Genomic DNA, 16,816 nt, shown 5'->3' on the forward strand with positions numbered 1-16,816 from the left:
TATCAATTATAGCAACATGAAAGTAATATCTAACACATGTTGAATGTTCCTGACACTCTGCAGAGCATTTTACATGCATGACTTCATGTATGCTTAGAGCAACCCTCTAAGTAGAGGTTCAATGATTTGCACAAGAACAGCCTTAGTAAGCGAAAGATCCAAGACACAGACCAGAGCTCAAGCTTGTGACCCTTCTTTTATATATCCTGTTCTCATAGGGCTTAGAAAAGTAGACATTTATTTTTCTAAAATTAACAAGAAAACATTTAATTTCAGTAAATTCTTTCAAAGATTTGTTTCAAAATATTCAAATAAGTGAGAAATGGATCAAACAGCCAGGCATTAGTGGCAAGCTTGTAAGCCTCCCTTAATATATATAATGAATTTTCCCTATTATCTAGCTTTTAAAGTTCTAGGAGTCAATGCATTTTTCCCTAATCTTTTTTCATTGGTTTCTTTATAAAACTCTGCTATACTTTTAAGTTATGTTTTACTTTTCATGTTATATTCCAAGAGATAAACCTGGTGTATTTTTCTTTCAGAAACCCACAATATTCCAAGAAAGCAGAGCACATTGCTAGCAGTACAAATTTGATAATTTGCATTGTAGAATTAGCCCATGATTCCATCAACTTCACGTCATTTTTGTTCATAGGATGTTTTGTCTCCCGAATGGACAAATCAGAAGTCAACTGTAATATCTATTGTTAAATTTTCAGATAAAGAAAAATGAATGCTTTCTACTATTTTCCTTTCATGAAAGCTATGCATCTTCTCTGGATTTTCCATTTTATCATTTACTCATCTACATCTATGTTGGATTATTGCCTTGAAAGTTTTATTTCTGGAAATTTTGAATGGAAATGTTTAGAATAAAAATAACTAAGATAGAGGCCAGGCAATGTACAATCTCACATCCATTCTCTAATTTAATTCTAAGAATAAATAATTTAGGTACTACTATTATATTACTGAGGGACACAACCAAAACATGGCTACTCTAGGACAGTAGATAATCTGTTTGACTGCAGATCATGTACACTCAGCCACAGTTCCAATGGCACATGTACTCAAGAGAGCTGGATTATTCTAGTGTAGACTTTAAACTTATGATGCCATTCAGTCATTCATCAACTATTTATTAAGGACTTCCATAATCTAGTAATTGCTCTAGAATAGTTATTTTTTTTAATCCATATGTTAAGTCTTTCAAATTTAGCATCAAGCCCAGGTCGCAAACTACTAATTATGGAAAGCTAAAGAACAAAAATCAAATGATAATATTGAAGTACTAAATGGCATATAGCAACAGTTAAATTGACATATTATAATTGACTACTTGAGTACCAAAAATATTTTATTTATTGCCATTCATAATGAAGTTTGATAGTCTCTTTTCTTTGTTCAATTATGTGCTTTATGAGCTCTTTAAGTCCTAAACGATATTTTGAGTGAAAAACCAGGATCAGTAATCAAATCTGACTCCTTGCATGGTTCAGTGTACAGCCATATGGTATTGCTAATCAGGTAAATCAGAATGTACTTTTAGAAGGAATAGGCAATTCTGTTTGCTGTTGTCTCAAATTCTCTATTTAAGAGCTTCTGGAATCCACATTTTTCTTTGGATGCAAGATGTTGTAGCATCTTGCCATTAAGCCTGTGTTAAATATTTGTGACTTCACCCCCTCTTTCCCTGCTTTCTCTCTCTCTTCCTCTTTGTCTTTTCTTTAATATCCCCATTTTCTTTATTAAAATTCAGAGTATAATGTTCCCCTTCCAGAGTCCAAGTGATCTCATTGTTCAATTCCCACCTATGAGTGAGAACATGTGGTGTTTGGTGTTCTATTCTTGTGATAGTTTGCTGAGAATGATGGTTTCCAACTGCATCCATGTCCCTACAAAGGACATCACACACTGGGCCCTATTATGGGGAGGGGGAAGAGAGGAGGGATGGCATTGGGTGTTATACCTGATGTAAATGACGAGTTCGTGGGTGCCGACGAGTTGGTGGGTGCAGCACACCAACATGGAACACAAACCTGCACGTTATGCACATGTACCCTAGAACTTAAAGTATAATAATAATAATTTAAAAAAAATGTGTACAGTCTTGTCTCTAATCCTCAAATACTGAATGTCACATATAACTGGAAAAAAAAACTCTTTTAATGTAAGAAAACAAGAAAACATCAGCAATTTTACTGACCTTCTGTGATCTCATTTGAACCTTGTCTACACTTGTAGGCTTAATAATCTATTTTAATAATGCTTGTATAAATTGATTTCAAAAGTAAAAAATAAAAATAAAAATAAAAATAAAAAATAAAAAAATAAAAGCTACAGTTTATGGCACACACAAAAAATAAAACTCAGAGTAGTTTAAAATCCAGCATTTTCTCTTTTTTTAAAAAAAATTGTTTAGGGCTATAGTCAGGCTGGGATGCAATATTTTGGCTAGAGAGCTGTTAAAAGGTCAACATGTCTGTTATTAAGCAAAATTAAAATCCTTTTCCTGACATCTTGTTGACTGCTTAACGGAGAATCTCAGAATGTTCAGATTTTTTTCTTTGGAAGAGATAATACTTGAACAAAATAGATTTTTACCTTCAATGAACACCCTAAAATATAAATTGATAAACACCCTTTTAAACTTACTCTCCACATGAAATATTGAACCAGCTTGCTCGCTCTCTCTTGCTCTCTCTCTCTCATTCTTTCTTTCATTTGTCTGTTATGCTCGCTTTCTATTTTTCCTTCCTTGCCTTTCCTTTCTTCCTTCCCTTTTCTTCCCTTCTTTCCTACCTTCTTGTCTTCCTTCCTTCCTTTCTTCCTTCCTTCCTTCCTTCTCTATTCTGTTATCATATTTTTCTTCCTTCTATTTTATTGTACATGTCAATGACATTTTGGATTGTTTCATACTCCCATCCAATATATATTTTTATTACTAATTGGTAAGTATGTAATTCAGGTGTATTTGTGTCAACATTTATTTTCAAGAAAATCTAAAAAGTTAATTTAAATATGTTGAACTATGGAATCAAGACATGTTATGCAAGAGATAAAGGCCATAGAAAGGCACTAGTAATAAACCAGCCATTGCCAATTGAAGAGTAGTTTATGTTGAAACTTGAATATTCAGCCCATAGGCTATCAGAAATCTCAGAAAACCATGTTGCACCTACTTCACAGTTCTGCTATAGCGATTTGAGGAGGAACTTACTTATTTTTAGTTTCCTGATTTTATTAAGATGTGAAATTATAGAAATTTATTTCTCCAGCTAAGACACTATGGAGACAAAAAAGAGAACGTGTTCTTTGCTTTGAGGGATGATTACATCCAGTTGTGAAAAAATACATCGCAAATACAAATATAATAAGATGCAATATAAATAACAGTCCAAGATAAAAATCAAAATTAAACAAAGACTCTGTGAGGGAATTAACAATTAGATGAATAATGTCTCATACTTTTACAGAAGCAGGGTATTTTTACAACATATATATATATATATGATGTTTTATTATTTTTAAATAACAATATTTTTATTTTTTTATTTTTTATAAAAACATAAAATGTATTTTTAAAGGAACTGTTCTTGTGGAAACAGACAAGTATCATAAAGCCAGACCTATGTGACCTATGCCTAGCATCCCAGGCAGTCTTCAGACTTCATGTAATATGGCCTGTGAAACACTGAACAGGCACACAGTGTTGAAAAGAATCTTTTGGAGAGGAGAGGATTCCTTTCATTTCATGTGTAAATAATTCATTCATAAAGCATGTAAGCTAATGGAAGTTTGGCAGGGAAAATTCCAGAGAAAGTATGGCTTCACTGAAGTAATTTTTTGAAGAATAGTTGCAGTTTTTAAGATAGCAAATTAGGAAGAACATTTAAGATACAGGGAACTATGTCAGCTGGGCTGAGCCTTACATGTGAGAACAAAAAAGTACACTAGTATACGTCCCAAGCTATGTTGTCCAATATAATAACCACTAACCACATATAGATAGGTTGGGTTAAAGTAATTAAAATTAAACAAAATATAATATTCGGTATCTTAGTAACGCTAGTCACATTTCAAGTGCTCAGTATTCACATGTGACTTATGGCTATCATATTGAAGAGTGTAGATGTAGAACATTGTCATCACAGAAAGTGCTATTGGGTAATCTTTGTCTTGAAAATAGGAATCTTAGGAAAGAAAATAACCTATGTTGAGGATAGAAGAGTGGTTTACGGCCAGGTACTACAAAATCTTTAAAGCCATGCTAGGAATTTACATTTTGTCTTGTTAGCACTGGCAAGTTATACACGTTTTTAAGCAGGATGGTATATTTCTATGTATGTTTTCAGAGGATAATTAGAAGTAGTATACAGTATATACTTGGATGACAAAAGAGGCAGGGAGATAAATTTGAAGACTATTGCAATTGTTCCAGAAGTAATATAATACTAAAAGCTGAAATCAAGATATTGGGATGAAAATAATGCATAGCAAGTGTTTGGGTCCCCCTGGCCCTGCCCCATACCACAGTCCTCACCCACAGCTCCTTTTCAGCAGAGAAGATTTTCATTTCAGTCAGTGCATGCCTATTGAATAAACATTTGTCTACCTCTCAGAGTACTAAAATAATGAAAAGCTGTATCAATCCACAGTTTCACAACTTATAAAGACTCTTTCTTATAATAATATTTGGCAAAGCTCCCAGGAAGGATTATGTCATATTGGTGAAATGTGAAATACAGCAAGAAGGTTACTTAAACAATTGTAAAGAGTCGGTGCATAGTGGGATGTTTTCAATAGATAGAATAATCATTTAGTACCAGTTGTGACAATGGCCACATGATGCTTCCCTGAAATGTATAGATACCACCAACAACAGCTCTTTTTTCTACCTTGGCTTCCAAAGAACACTCTTTAATATTTATATTTCTATTTAAAACATCATAGACTATTACAGCCGAAAAGGACCAGATTAATCATTGAGTAAAATTCCCATTAAAAAAATTAATTTTAACAGTAATAGTGGAGCACGGTTGAAACTAATAAACAAATAGAACAATTCATAAATGTACAAATAAAGAAAATATTCTACCTAGAACATTTTGTACCAAATCTAAGAAGCAACTACATTGTAACCATTTCTGTTTTCACATTCTTGTGATAATTACCTTCTCAGTATTTTAACTTGCTATTAATAGTTACTGACTTGGCACGGTGGCTCACTCCTGTAATCCCAGCACTTTGGGAGGCCAAGATGGGCAGACCACAGGGTCAGGAGATTGAGTCCATCCTCGCCAACATGGTGAAACCCATCTCTACAGAAATACAAAAAATTAGTCTGGCACTTGATTAATTTTAAAACTTTAAATAATATATTTAAATCTCTACTTCTGAATTCATTATTGTGATTAATTGTAGTGCCAATTTTATTATTCTTTACAGATAAAATTTTTTCTTTTCTTACCTGAAAATTTTCTTCATCGCGTTTTATACAGTGTAAAAAAATTCTTAAGGATTCATATATTTTCTGTGTTTTGACCTCTTTCATTTCCTCATTATTTAATATTCGTATGTGTTATTTTTGAGAATGTTATCAATTCTTCATTCCAATTTAATTCTATTTTCTCCTTGGAAACTGCTGGTAGTTAGATTTTAGACTTCCTAGGTTCAGCATATATTCCAGATTTTCTTTTTATCATATCTTAAGCCATTTTTCCATACTATGAGCAGTTTTTTTCAAGATTTCATTTTAAAATTTTTAGCTTATTAAAAATTTACAATAACTTTATGAATTTCAGAGAGGTCTTATTTTCTAACTGTTTTTTGTTCATTTTTCCTTAAGTGGATGTGTTACTTCCTCAAGTAGTTATGAGTGGACTAACTAGATATATATTCTCATATTTATTAAAATATTAGAATCAGTAATTCCGGCTGTTCATTTTCACTTTTTTCCTTTGTATTGTTCACTTACCTCAAAACGTCTTCACGATTGCTCCTCAAATAGGCCCAGTAAGTTTGGTATGTAACTGTCAAGTTTGTAGCCATTGGATTTTACTTTCATACATGTGTTTGTGAGGCATGACATCTGATTCCTTCCAAATATACACATATACATTCTAAATAATAAGATGATGGCACAATACTAGGACATTCCAGTTCCAACATCAAGAGCCCTAACCTTTCTCCTGGGATAGTGGAAGGTTCTTCTCATTTTTAGAAGTTATAGAGTTTAGACTGAGTGAACGCCAACCATCGTCATCTTTATTCTCTACATACACAGTAGGTGAGCTATAGTTCAAAGGAGTGCAGCTGATCTGGAGGTGGACATTTAGCTAACACCATGTTTTCCATCCTATTCATTACTCCCATTCTTCCTTCCTTATATTAAGAGTCTCTGACATTTTGATGGGAAGAGTAGATTTCACAGTCATGTTTTCATTTACTGAGCCTTTGTGAGATGTATCTTCTTTCGGTCTGCTTTATCCGTTGGCCTATTTCCGTCTGCTTTTGGTACTTCAGAAATTTATCAGAAATTCTAAATGCTGATTGGCAGCTCCTCATCACCAAGTTTCACCTCCTGGAATTTTTTTCTTTTTTTTTAAGACAAAATTTCACTCCATCACCCAGGCTGGAATGCAGTGGTGCAATCACAGCTCACTACACCCTCATCCTCTTGAGATCAAGCCATCCTCCCACCTCAGCCTCCCAAATAGCTGGGATTGCAAATACATGCAACTACACCCAGCTAAATTTCTTTTGTTTCCTCTTTTTGTAGATACAGGGTTTTGCCATGGTGCCCAGGCTGGTCTCAAACTCCTGGGTTCAAGAAATCTGCCCGCCTCAGCCTCCCAGAGTGCTGGGATTACAGATGTGAGCCAATGTGCCCAGCCTTCTCCTGTTGATTTTTCAATGTTAATGGTATAATCTATAATTTTTGAACATCCAACTTAAACAGGATTTTGTGAAGGAGGAATAAACAGTGCTTAGTTTGGCATTTTCACGTGCAGTATTTTAAATGGGAAATTAGTAATATTATATAGTCAGTCTTTCATAATAATATAATCATCAAATAATATTTGCTATTCATATTACTAATATTTAGTAATTTTAGCAGATGGTATAATAATTAGCAGATGGCATAAGTAATTGTATGTAAATACTGATTTATTTATCACTTCGCATTTGTTTGATATTAGTATATTTTGGTGCTTTAAGATATATCCTTAATAGTGGAAATGGGATGAATTTCTCAAAATAGCAAGCTAAGCTATATTCTTAGTAATTTTTGAAATTTTTTAAAAGTATATTTTAAAAACTTATTTAAAGTAGAATATTCTATTCAATTATGTTGTTACTTTTTAAATTGCTTTAACTGATTTATTATTTTTTAGTGTTTATTTTTTTATTTTAAATTTAATTATCTTTTAATATTTATAATTTTTTAATGTTTTTGGGGAAAGCAAGTCTATACTTGAGAAATTAAAAGATGGGTGGCATAGTTGCATTTCAGATAAATAAGACTTGGAATGTATATATTTTTCTGATTAATTTCTCAGTGTTTTAAAGGTCAGAAATCTGGGTTTCATCAATATTTTGTTTTACTGATATTGTGTTAGATTTTTGGCTATTTTTCTCAGCATTTATATGTCCATTTCTGTTTACTTTCATCATTCATTGATGTGTAGTTTATTTCAATTCGTGAACTTGAATTTTGAGGGGATGGGGGTGGAGGCGGCAAAAATCTAGAAAACTGCTAATTTAAAATGTATTTGCAATAGAACTCTCCATGACACTGCTCACCAGAGATTAGTTCTTTTTTTAAACAAACCACTTGCAGTTTTTCTTCATTTTAGTGCATTTAAAAATGTCATAATTTCTCTCATGAAAAACTAATATCCTCTGAAAAACACACGATATTTCCATTTATGCTGTTTCATATATGGAATGTGTTTTCTACCACATAATCTTAAAATTGCCTCCTAACAATTTTTTAAAATTAATTTTCATTCTGATTAGCATAAGAGCCAATGCTATTCAAGTATCAAGTGACAAGGAAATAGGTACCAATTCATCTCTCCCCCCCCCCTTTTTTTTACATGATTTTAGTGCTCCATTAAAACTTAGGGATGTAGTCAACTATCCCCAAGTTCCATCCACAAAAGATCTGTCATTAACATTTAATAAGATACTGCCTCTGCTCTTTATGATATAAGCAAGTTTAATCATGAACTTTTTTGTGTTTAGGGCATTTCTCCTTATCCTCAAGGTGCACATTTGTCTCTAATATGAATATTGTGACCCGCATGATGTTTTAATCTTTTAAAAATATCAGTAGATGTGAATATTTGCTTCCTTTTGCATCTACTGGATTTTTAATATTTGGTGACTTGGATTCTATGTTTCTTTTTAGAAATAAAGTGGACATGAGTATAGGTTCACATTGTAAGAAATTTTAAACTTTCGTATATAAATGTAAAAATGTTTTTCAGAAAATATTTAATTTTGTTGACCTGACTATTTCAAAATTTAGGATGAGAGCATGTAACTCACATTTGCATGAGAAAAGATGTAAGATCCGGTTAAAACAATTTTTATAAAATTGGCACTGATTTAGTGTTTAGATAGTGAAATTGCTGAATACAGTAAGTTGTAAGATTCACATCTTAAGATAACCCTCAAAATATGTTGAGTTCTGAAAAATGAAGAATTACTAAAGCTGAAATATTCATATATTACTTGCCAGCTTATTAAAGGAGTCATTAATTTTTTTCCAATAACATTTTTATGTGGTCTAGGACTTTTTTGTTGTTGCTATTATTATTGTTTGTATGTTTATCTTAGCATGAATTTCATAATTAATTGTGATATAGCCTCATCAGGAAGAAACAGTAACAACTACAACAGTAATGTTGTTACCTACTGGCAGGTGATTACTTGCTATGTTTCAAGTATTTTACTTAGTGTTTTATGTCCATCATCCAATTTAACAATCAAGCAAACCTACAATATTTTTAATGCCACTTTTGTACAGAAGAAAACATAGAAGTCAAAGAATAATACTTTCACTCTTTAATTATTTAAGTATTATTCAAAATCAAGTATTATAAAAATTTAACATGTTCCAAATAAAGCTGTTAATAATAGTAACTGTTATTACTGAGCATGATGAAGCATTGATCATTTTACATAAGCCATCAAATTTGCTTATCATAACTGTCACAGAAATTAGGTGCAAATATAATTCCAGCTGTGAAGACAGCTACATTGGTAGAATGAGCAGAATTTGAACTCCAATTGTTCCCAAGTCTGAGCTTTTAATTACTACACATCCTCTTTCCCAAATATGGTGCCTTGTGCTTACCCATCACAAACCCCATAACTTTTTTTTGTCCATTCATATCTTCACAAAACTTTTGCATTATCAAAATGTTTTCTTTGCTACTTATTCTCATTTTTATTCAAGAAAACAAATAATATATAATAGCAAAAAAAAGACGTGTATAGCAGTGTTAATGTTTTAATGTAAACTAGAATATACGGTTCATTTTTATTTTAGAATCAGATCCAAGGTAAATGATATGTTGGTGGGTCAACTTTCTAAAGGTATAAAAATATATTTTATTTTTCAGAGGTGTTTCATTTCTGCATACTAGAATGTAGCAAATGTTCTGTTACAAAGCAAATTATAATATAAAACTTGTTATAATTGAAAATACTGGATTTTTTTGAAATCAAGATTATTTTCATTACCTATCAGTCTCCCAGAGTTTGTGTTAAGGGAGCAAATTGATCTTTCCTTATGCTACTTTTTTGGTGTCAAACATTCATTTATTATTTTGACCAGATGACTCCCGGTCTCCATCCTGGATCCACTCTGATTCCAATGAATAGTATTTCTGTGCCACAAGAAGAAGATTATGGGTATCAGTGTTTGGAGGGCAAAGATTGTGCCAGCTTCTTCTGTTGCTTTGAAGACTGCAGAACAGGATCTTGGAGGGAAGGAAGGATACATATACGCATTGCCAAAATTGACTCTTATTCTAGAATATTTTTCCCAACAGCTTTTGCCTTGTTCAACTTGGTTTATTGGGTTGGCTATCTTTACTTATAAAATCTACTTCATAAGCAAAAGTCAAAAGAAGTTTGACTAAATTCAATAGAATCTTTTGTCCTTCAGTAACTTGAAGTTTAAATTTAAAATGCAGAGAAAACAATGGTTAAAATGTGAGTAGTATTGTAACTATTTTAAGGCCTTCAGAAGTAAATAAAGTAGCAGGTTTCAGGCTAATTTACATGAAACTGATTAGTTGCAAAATGCAGTAGATTAAAATACTCACCTATTTTTATTTAAATTTTCTTTAATTTACTTCTATGTTGTTATAATTTTGAATGTTTAAGTTCTATGATTCATGTTTTAAAGATGGAATTATTTTAATACATATTTTGTTTAAATATAAACTATAATTGTTTTGTAATGTGAGACTAATGACTAATATTTATGTAGCAACTTTTTTGCCAGAAAAAAGATTGTTAATTTGTTTTTCCTTGCTTTTCCTTTGCTTGCCCTGCCTGAAATACAGTTAGTTGATAACATAAAGCCATAGTTTTCTTGGATTTGCTTCCAAGATATTGTATTCCCAAGAAGAAATTGATTTATTTTTAACCTATCAATTACAGAAGACTTATGAAAAGGTCAACTTTTACCTGTCTTTTAGTCCAGTCCATTTTCTGGCACAATATTAAACAGAACTCCAGTTACATTTACTTTGGTGATTTGCAAACTTGGAAAGAAGCCACCAGTCATTTTTTAAGAATGTAAGATGGAAAAAATCAGGTAAAATCTAACCATTTTATTCTCTGCTTCATAGCATTTATAATGTATAATGAGGTTAACAATGAAATATTAAAATCTGCAAATGCAAATTAATGCAAATTAAATGCAGAGAGAAATTTTCTTTTCTTTATGTTTTATGAAAGTGTTGCAGTCCCTAAAATAAAAATATTGAGGAACGGTGCTTGTATTTACTCATGTGGTTAAAAAATTATTACCTGGAAAACTGAATTGCAGGTCATATTGAGGACAAAATCTTAAATATGTGCTATTAGCATTGTTTTTAGACTAGTAATATTCAGAAAACAGTTTTTGGCCTGCATTACATATTGCTTCTTCCAGCTCCAAAGTTTTGGACCCTGTCAGTTTTGCAACTACATTATACATTATTATAATATTCTTTTTTTCTAGAAACTGGGGGCAGCCTCAAAATCATCTTAAAGAGGGAGTTTTGTTAGAGGCATCTTTATGAACATGAGTGTGAGATCTCTCTAAATTCTTAGCGTCTCACTGGATGTAAAATCTATCAGTTAATAGTTTTAAAAATGCCTCTTTTTTTAAACAGAGAGTTAAATTTAGGCTTCAATCATTATAATCCTGTAAGTAGCTTGACATATCAATTGTTTATAAGATTCATCACATAAATTTCTGGAGAACAAACAGGTTTTGCCTGGAAATAACCTTTAAATGTTGTTTCTGTTGCCAAGACCAATGATCATGATGAAGAGTTTTATGATCACAGCCTATCTTACTTAAGGTTTGAGAGGGAACCTGTCACCTCTGCAATTGTCACTCTAGTTTTTAATGTTATAATTCTGCTACATGGTTAGTGAATGTCTGGCATGATTATACACATGTATTGGAAATATATAGTTTTTAAATTATTTATTTATTTATTTATAGTTTACTGTGTGTTCCCAGCTAACTCTAATTTTTTTCACTTGCTCATAAACTTCTGAAAAAAAAAATAAGCATGAATCAAATGGTAATGCCCAATATCCACTGACCCTGCTTTTTCTTGAATGAACAGCCAAATTAAACTTTGGCCATCTATATATTCATTTACAGATTATCCATACATTCATTTTAATAACATTGAGTACTGATGGATGTTTTTAAAGTGAGCATTCATTTAAGGATAAATAAAAAATAAAGTACTCATAAAGAATAAAGTACTTTACTAAAATATTGTGTGGCTATTTTCATGTTTGAAGCTATAGCTTACTCATTATCATGAGACAGTTTTGATTTTGGGACTCTTTCAAGTGTATCTGAGCATGACTATATTTTAAAATACTTAAAAGTGCTTGATATAAATAGTTTTGCCTTCAGAACCGCAACTCTATGTAATATAAAAAAAATAGCTTTGATTTTCTCATTGGTGTTTCATTAACTTGGTTTTAAATGTTGATAATATTTACAAGTGGAAATAAAATTTGTAAAGATGCCTTTCCTTGTATATACCATCAAGAAAGCACTTTGTTTTCAAAGCAAGTGGTACTTTGATCTGTTTCATTTAAATGTGTGATCAGAAAGAATGGTGTACAAATGTTATTATTTCTAAAAATAAGAATAAAAAGGTAAAACTACATTTAGACTTCTTTTTCAAGAGATCAAATACAGCTTTTTTTTTTTTTCAAAGCTGATTCAGTTCATTTCCTGTTCCTCTCTTCCAAGTATAAGTTTCACCACCTTGAGAAATAATTTTTAAAAAAATCTTCCTCTTTTCTCTGGGGAGTTATATAATAATTTCTTGAATTAATTGGAACTTGAATTTCCTGGATGCTTTAAATGTTTTTACTTTTAGACCCCAAAAGTAGATATAAAGAATTGGGAATGATACCTGGAGCACAAGAAATAGGATCATTTGTAAAATTGTTTGTTCATATAAACCTAACCTCTAAATATGTGACCAGGATCTAGAAATTCTGAGAGGGGAAAATGTGATTGGCATAGTTTGATTCTTTTGGATTTATGATGACAGGGTAACATTTTATTCATCTTTGAATTCCACGGACAAAATTAGGCTTATTTGAAATTAATTTTTGTAAACCCAAGTAAGTTCTAAAAAAGGTAAAAAGTACATAAAATACTTGAGAATTTAGCAGGGTCAGGGAAAAATTTCCCGGTAAGTCTAAAGTTTTGATATAAGTGAGAATTAGACAATTCATTGGAGGCATTTTAAGTTAAAGACATATTTCATTAATAAGTTTTTAAAATTGATCAACTTTAAATTAAAGCACAATAAATGTGTATAAATATGAAGGCAATCATAAGGATTGCTTTATTTGTGTTTCTATATTCTGGCATTACTATATCATCATAAAATAGACAACGTTTGTGTCTCAAGAACAAGAATAAAATTGAAATCTGCATTCATGCCAATTCAGCATCAAAAATAATGGGCTACAGTTCTCTCACACCAAGGGCCCCATAGTTATAAATGTGAAATTATGTTCCAGGTTAAAATTTGTGAAAAATAAACAAAATACTTTGATTTTACAAGAGAGGAGCTTTAAATAAGATGATTTTAGTAGATTGAAATAAACAACCAGTATTTAAGTAAATGTATAACAAAATGAATAAGTACATGCATAATATTTTCAAAGTTCTATACCAGTGCCTATTTTTACTCTTGCAAAATTTCCTATAGCAAAATACTACATTTGAAATTATTTCGCTGGTTTTAGCACTGGGATTTAAGTGACCCAGTAGACTCTTAAGGCTTTACTGTTTGTCTCATTAGAAACATTTATTTCTGACTACCTAGTTTTCTTCACATCATCAAATTTATTCAGCTTCTCCGTGCTATACCGTATGATGGCCAGACATACTTGGTATTGCCATTTCTGTTGGACATTCTATATTGCTTTTTACTGCTAGGGAGATCTTGCCAGGCTTCTATACAGTTACAAAAACCATCACCAAATCTTTATCAAGGACTTTCCAAATGGAGTTTTCAAACACTATTGACCACATTGCTCTAGGTAATGTAAGGTCAGCTCTGACTTTTTGTGTTTGCATTTCGGAAGTGAGGTAACCTCATTCAAATATTTATACAGCATTTTCTGTGTACAAAGTACTGTTCTAAATACAAAAGGGAATATAAAGATGAACTTTCAAGGAACATATAATGTAGTCAGAAAGATGAGAGGATTAGTTGTACAATTTAAGGAAGGGAGGATAACTCTGGGAAGGTTTTGTGGAAGATATGTGTTCAGAGATGGGAGTTGGGGATTTAATTAATAGGCGAGAGGGACAGAGATCACAATTTCCAGTTGGGTAAACAGCTTGAAAAAAGAAACAGAAGCATGGGCACAAATGAAAATCCTATTGTAATTGGAAGTTAAGATTCATTTAAAGACAATGAAAGGTTAGGTTAGAACAGTAAACTGAGAAGTACAAATGTGGACTTCAGAAGACTAGGGGAAATTATAAAGTCATAAAAAGTTCACAGAGATACTTGAGTACAAAAGAGACAGTATTAAAATTTCTGCAGAAGTTTCATCTTATTTGTGTGTGATCATTTGGAATATAACAAACCAGTTAAAAATATAGGCTTATAGTGGCTAATATGAGGATGAAATCAGTACTCTCATGACAGAAGTCTTCAGAGGAGACGGGGGAAGATAGCCCCAAATAGAAAGAAAAGTGGCAGATATTAAGCTTTGACTAATAGACAACATAACTGAGAGACATGGTGTATTGGGTGGAAGGGATCCAGTAGTAGACACTTGTTGGCATGGAGATGGGCACAAAGACACCACAAGGAAATTCTGGATGCCATACAATCTTGTTTCCTGTTCCATTTTGATCAAAGGCTTATTTTTCCTATTGTTTATCTTTTCCACACAAAAAAGATGAAGAAGAATAATCTGAAATGTAAATAATAAGTGATCTGTCTAGATTCTTATTTTTTAAAAATGTTCCTCACTAAAACGGTTTTCTATTCAAATAACGTTTTCCAGTTTTCTAACTGAGAAATATATATATATATATAGACAAAGAGAACAAGATAATTGCGGGTAGAAATAGTCTACTGTGTGTAGACAAATCCAGAAAGTTGATTTCTCATCCTCAAACAATTTCTGAAATATTTCTGTCAGAATAAATAAAAGAATTGTTGTTGTTTGACAATAAAACATACCTGGACCCTTTGAGTGTGTGAATAGTAAAGGCTGTGATAACTGTAATGCAGTTAAGCAAAAAGGGCTAATTAGTGGACTTTTAAGACATGATTTACCTAAATGGAAATAGTTTGGTTTTCAATCCTTCACTGTAATAACACTTATTTGCATCCATTAAGTGCGTGTAGTCACTTCGTATAATAAAGTTTTATGGCTTGTGATTATAATGGCTTCTGTTATTCTGCTACTGCATCATTGTTTTGAGGAACATTTGTAATTTTGTGGCAAAGGTGTCTCAATTTTTCAGTGTTCTTTACTCTCATGATCCATAGTACAAAAACATAACAGTAACTTGTTATAAATAAAGAGTCACATTCTCTTAAATTGTGTCTTTCTTGGTAGCTTTCATACAGATATATCCCTTCACTGTTTCAGAGTATGTGATCATAGCTTTCGTATTGAAGTTCATTTCTGATCCATGTAATTTCACATTTGTTTTTCAATTAAGAGCCTTAAAAAGTTTCTTCTTGACTGAGACTTTTGAAAAGGAATTTAACTTGAAAATCTGAGGTAAAGATAATTGAAGCTTATGCATGATTTTCACTGCTCTATGAATGGATTATTCTAGCTATTTGTGATTTTACCCTGATTTGAACGACCAGGTATTGTTCAGTAGGTGTGTCAGTGAGAGCAATATATGTTAGTTAGGATGAATATCTAGATCATTCCAACTATCCCATGTTATAAAAAACTCTATTCCACTTGAAGGAACAGTTACTGAAAGAAAATTAAAAGTCAGAAAATCAAGAGATAAGATATTTTCTGCTTCATCCTCCTAGTTCTCCCTTCCCTGTTGCCACAGTACAATATTTTTTAAAAGTTTGTGATTCTTCTCTCAGGTCCAAAATAACAGATGTGCTATTTTCATAACACTGAAGAAGGCAGGGGATGACTGCTGTTTCTGCAGTACCTGCTGTACGTCTGGAACTACAAATGCATTATATATTAATAACTTAGTTTTCAAAGCAGAGAACACTATTTAACAGGTGAAAAGACCAAGACTCAGTATAGTGGACACATTCTCCAAGCTCATATACCTGTAACCTAAAATTAGATTTAGGTACCTGTAGCCGTAAAGACCTTCTCTTTCATTTACATGGAAGGACTCTGATGGTAGAGTGACTGCACTTATTCCAACACTAGAACATCTTTCCTTCACAAAAGAGAAGCAAAGACCTGAAAAACAGACCACTCTATTTGCCTAAAGCATAAAACACTATATTATTCAGTAACAGCATAGTAGCATGCTCTTTTCATCCTTTATTTCTAAAGTGGATTTCATTTCAGCTGAAACATTTTCAACATATACTAGATCTGTTCTTAAAAATTACTCCTGATATTCACTCAAAATATAGAGAACTCACTTTTAAAGAAAGATATTGGCAAACTATGGCCATAGCAGTGACTAATGGGACACAATCACCTTGTTCATTCACTATTGTCTATGGCTGCTTTTTTGTTATCGCAACAGAGCTGAGTAGTTTCAACAGAAATTAAATGGCCCATAAAGTCTAAATATTTACACATTGTCACTTTGCAGAAAAAAGTTTGCCAACTATTGTTTTAGAAAAATTTTACTATACTAATTAACAAGCACCACGTATTTAAAGTGCATTTTTAATATTTTTAATTTTTAACTTTAAAAGAAAAAGATCATCGTTGAAGGTGTGAAGTAATGCAATTAAAAATCCACTGTACTCTTAACTTCTCTCAAAGAGACATTAATTAAAGCTATGCCCTCTTTTTTAAGACCTGTAAAAAATTATTATAAATCTGTTTCATTAATGAAAAT

The 16,816-nt window shown here is 31.9% G+C and overlaps 1 protein-coding gene across 2 annotated transcripts in view; it reads left to right on the forward strand.

Moving 5' to 3' along the window:
* LOC105487684 (gamma-aminobutyric acid type A receptor subunit gamma1) overlaps positions 1-12,428 on the forward strand; it is an 86,407-nt gene extending 73,979 nt beyond the window's left edge. For both annotated transcript variants that reach the window (XM_071093652.1, XM_011751222.3), the window contains exon 9: positions 9,851-12,428. In XM_071093652.1, the coding sequence (XP_070949753.1) occupies positions 9,851-10,117 (267 nt within the window). In that variant the 3' untranslated portion in view covers positions 10,118-12,428. The remainder of the gene's footprint in view (positions 1-9,850) is intronic.
* Positions 12,429-16,816: the final 4,388 nt, after the last annotated feature.

This window comes from Macaca nemestrina, chromosome 3 (assembly GCF_043159975.1).
Source record: "Macaca nemestrina isolate mMacNem1 chromosome 3, mMacNem.hap1, whole genome shotgun sequence".
In the NCBI taxonomy this organism is placed as follows: domain Eukaryota; kingdom Metazoa; phylum Chordata; class Mammalia; order Primates; family Cercopithecidae; genus Macaca; species Macaca nemestrina.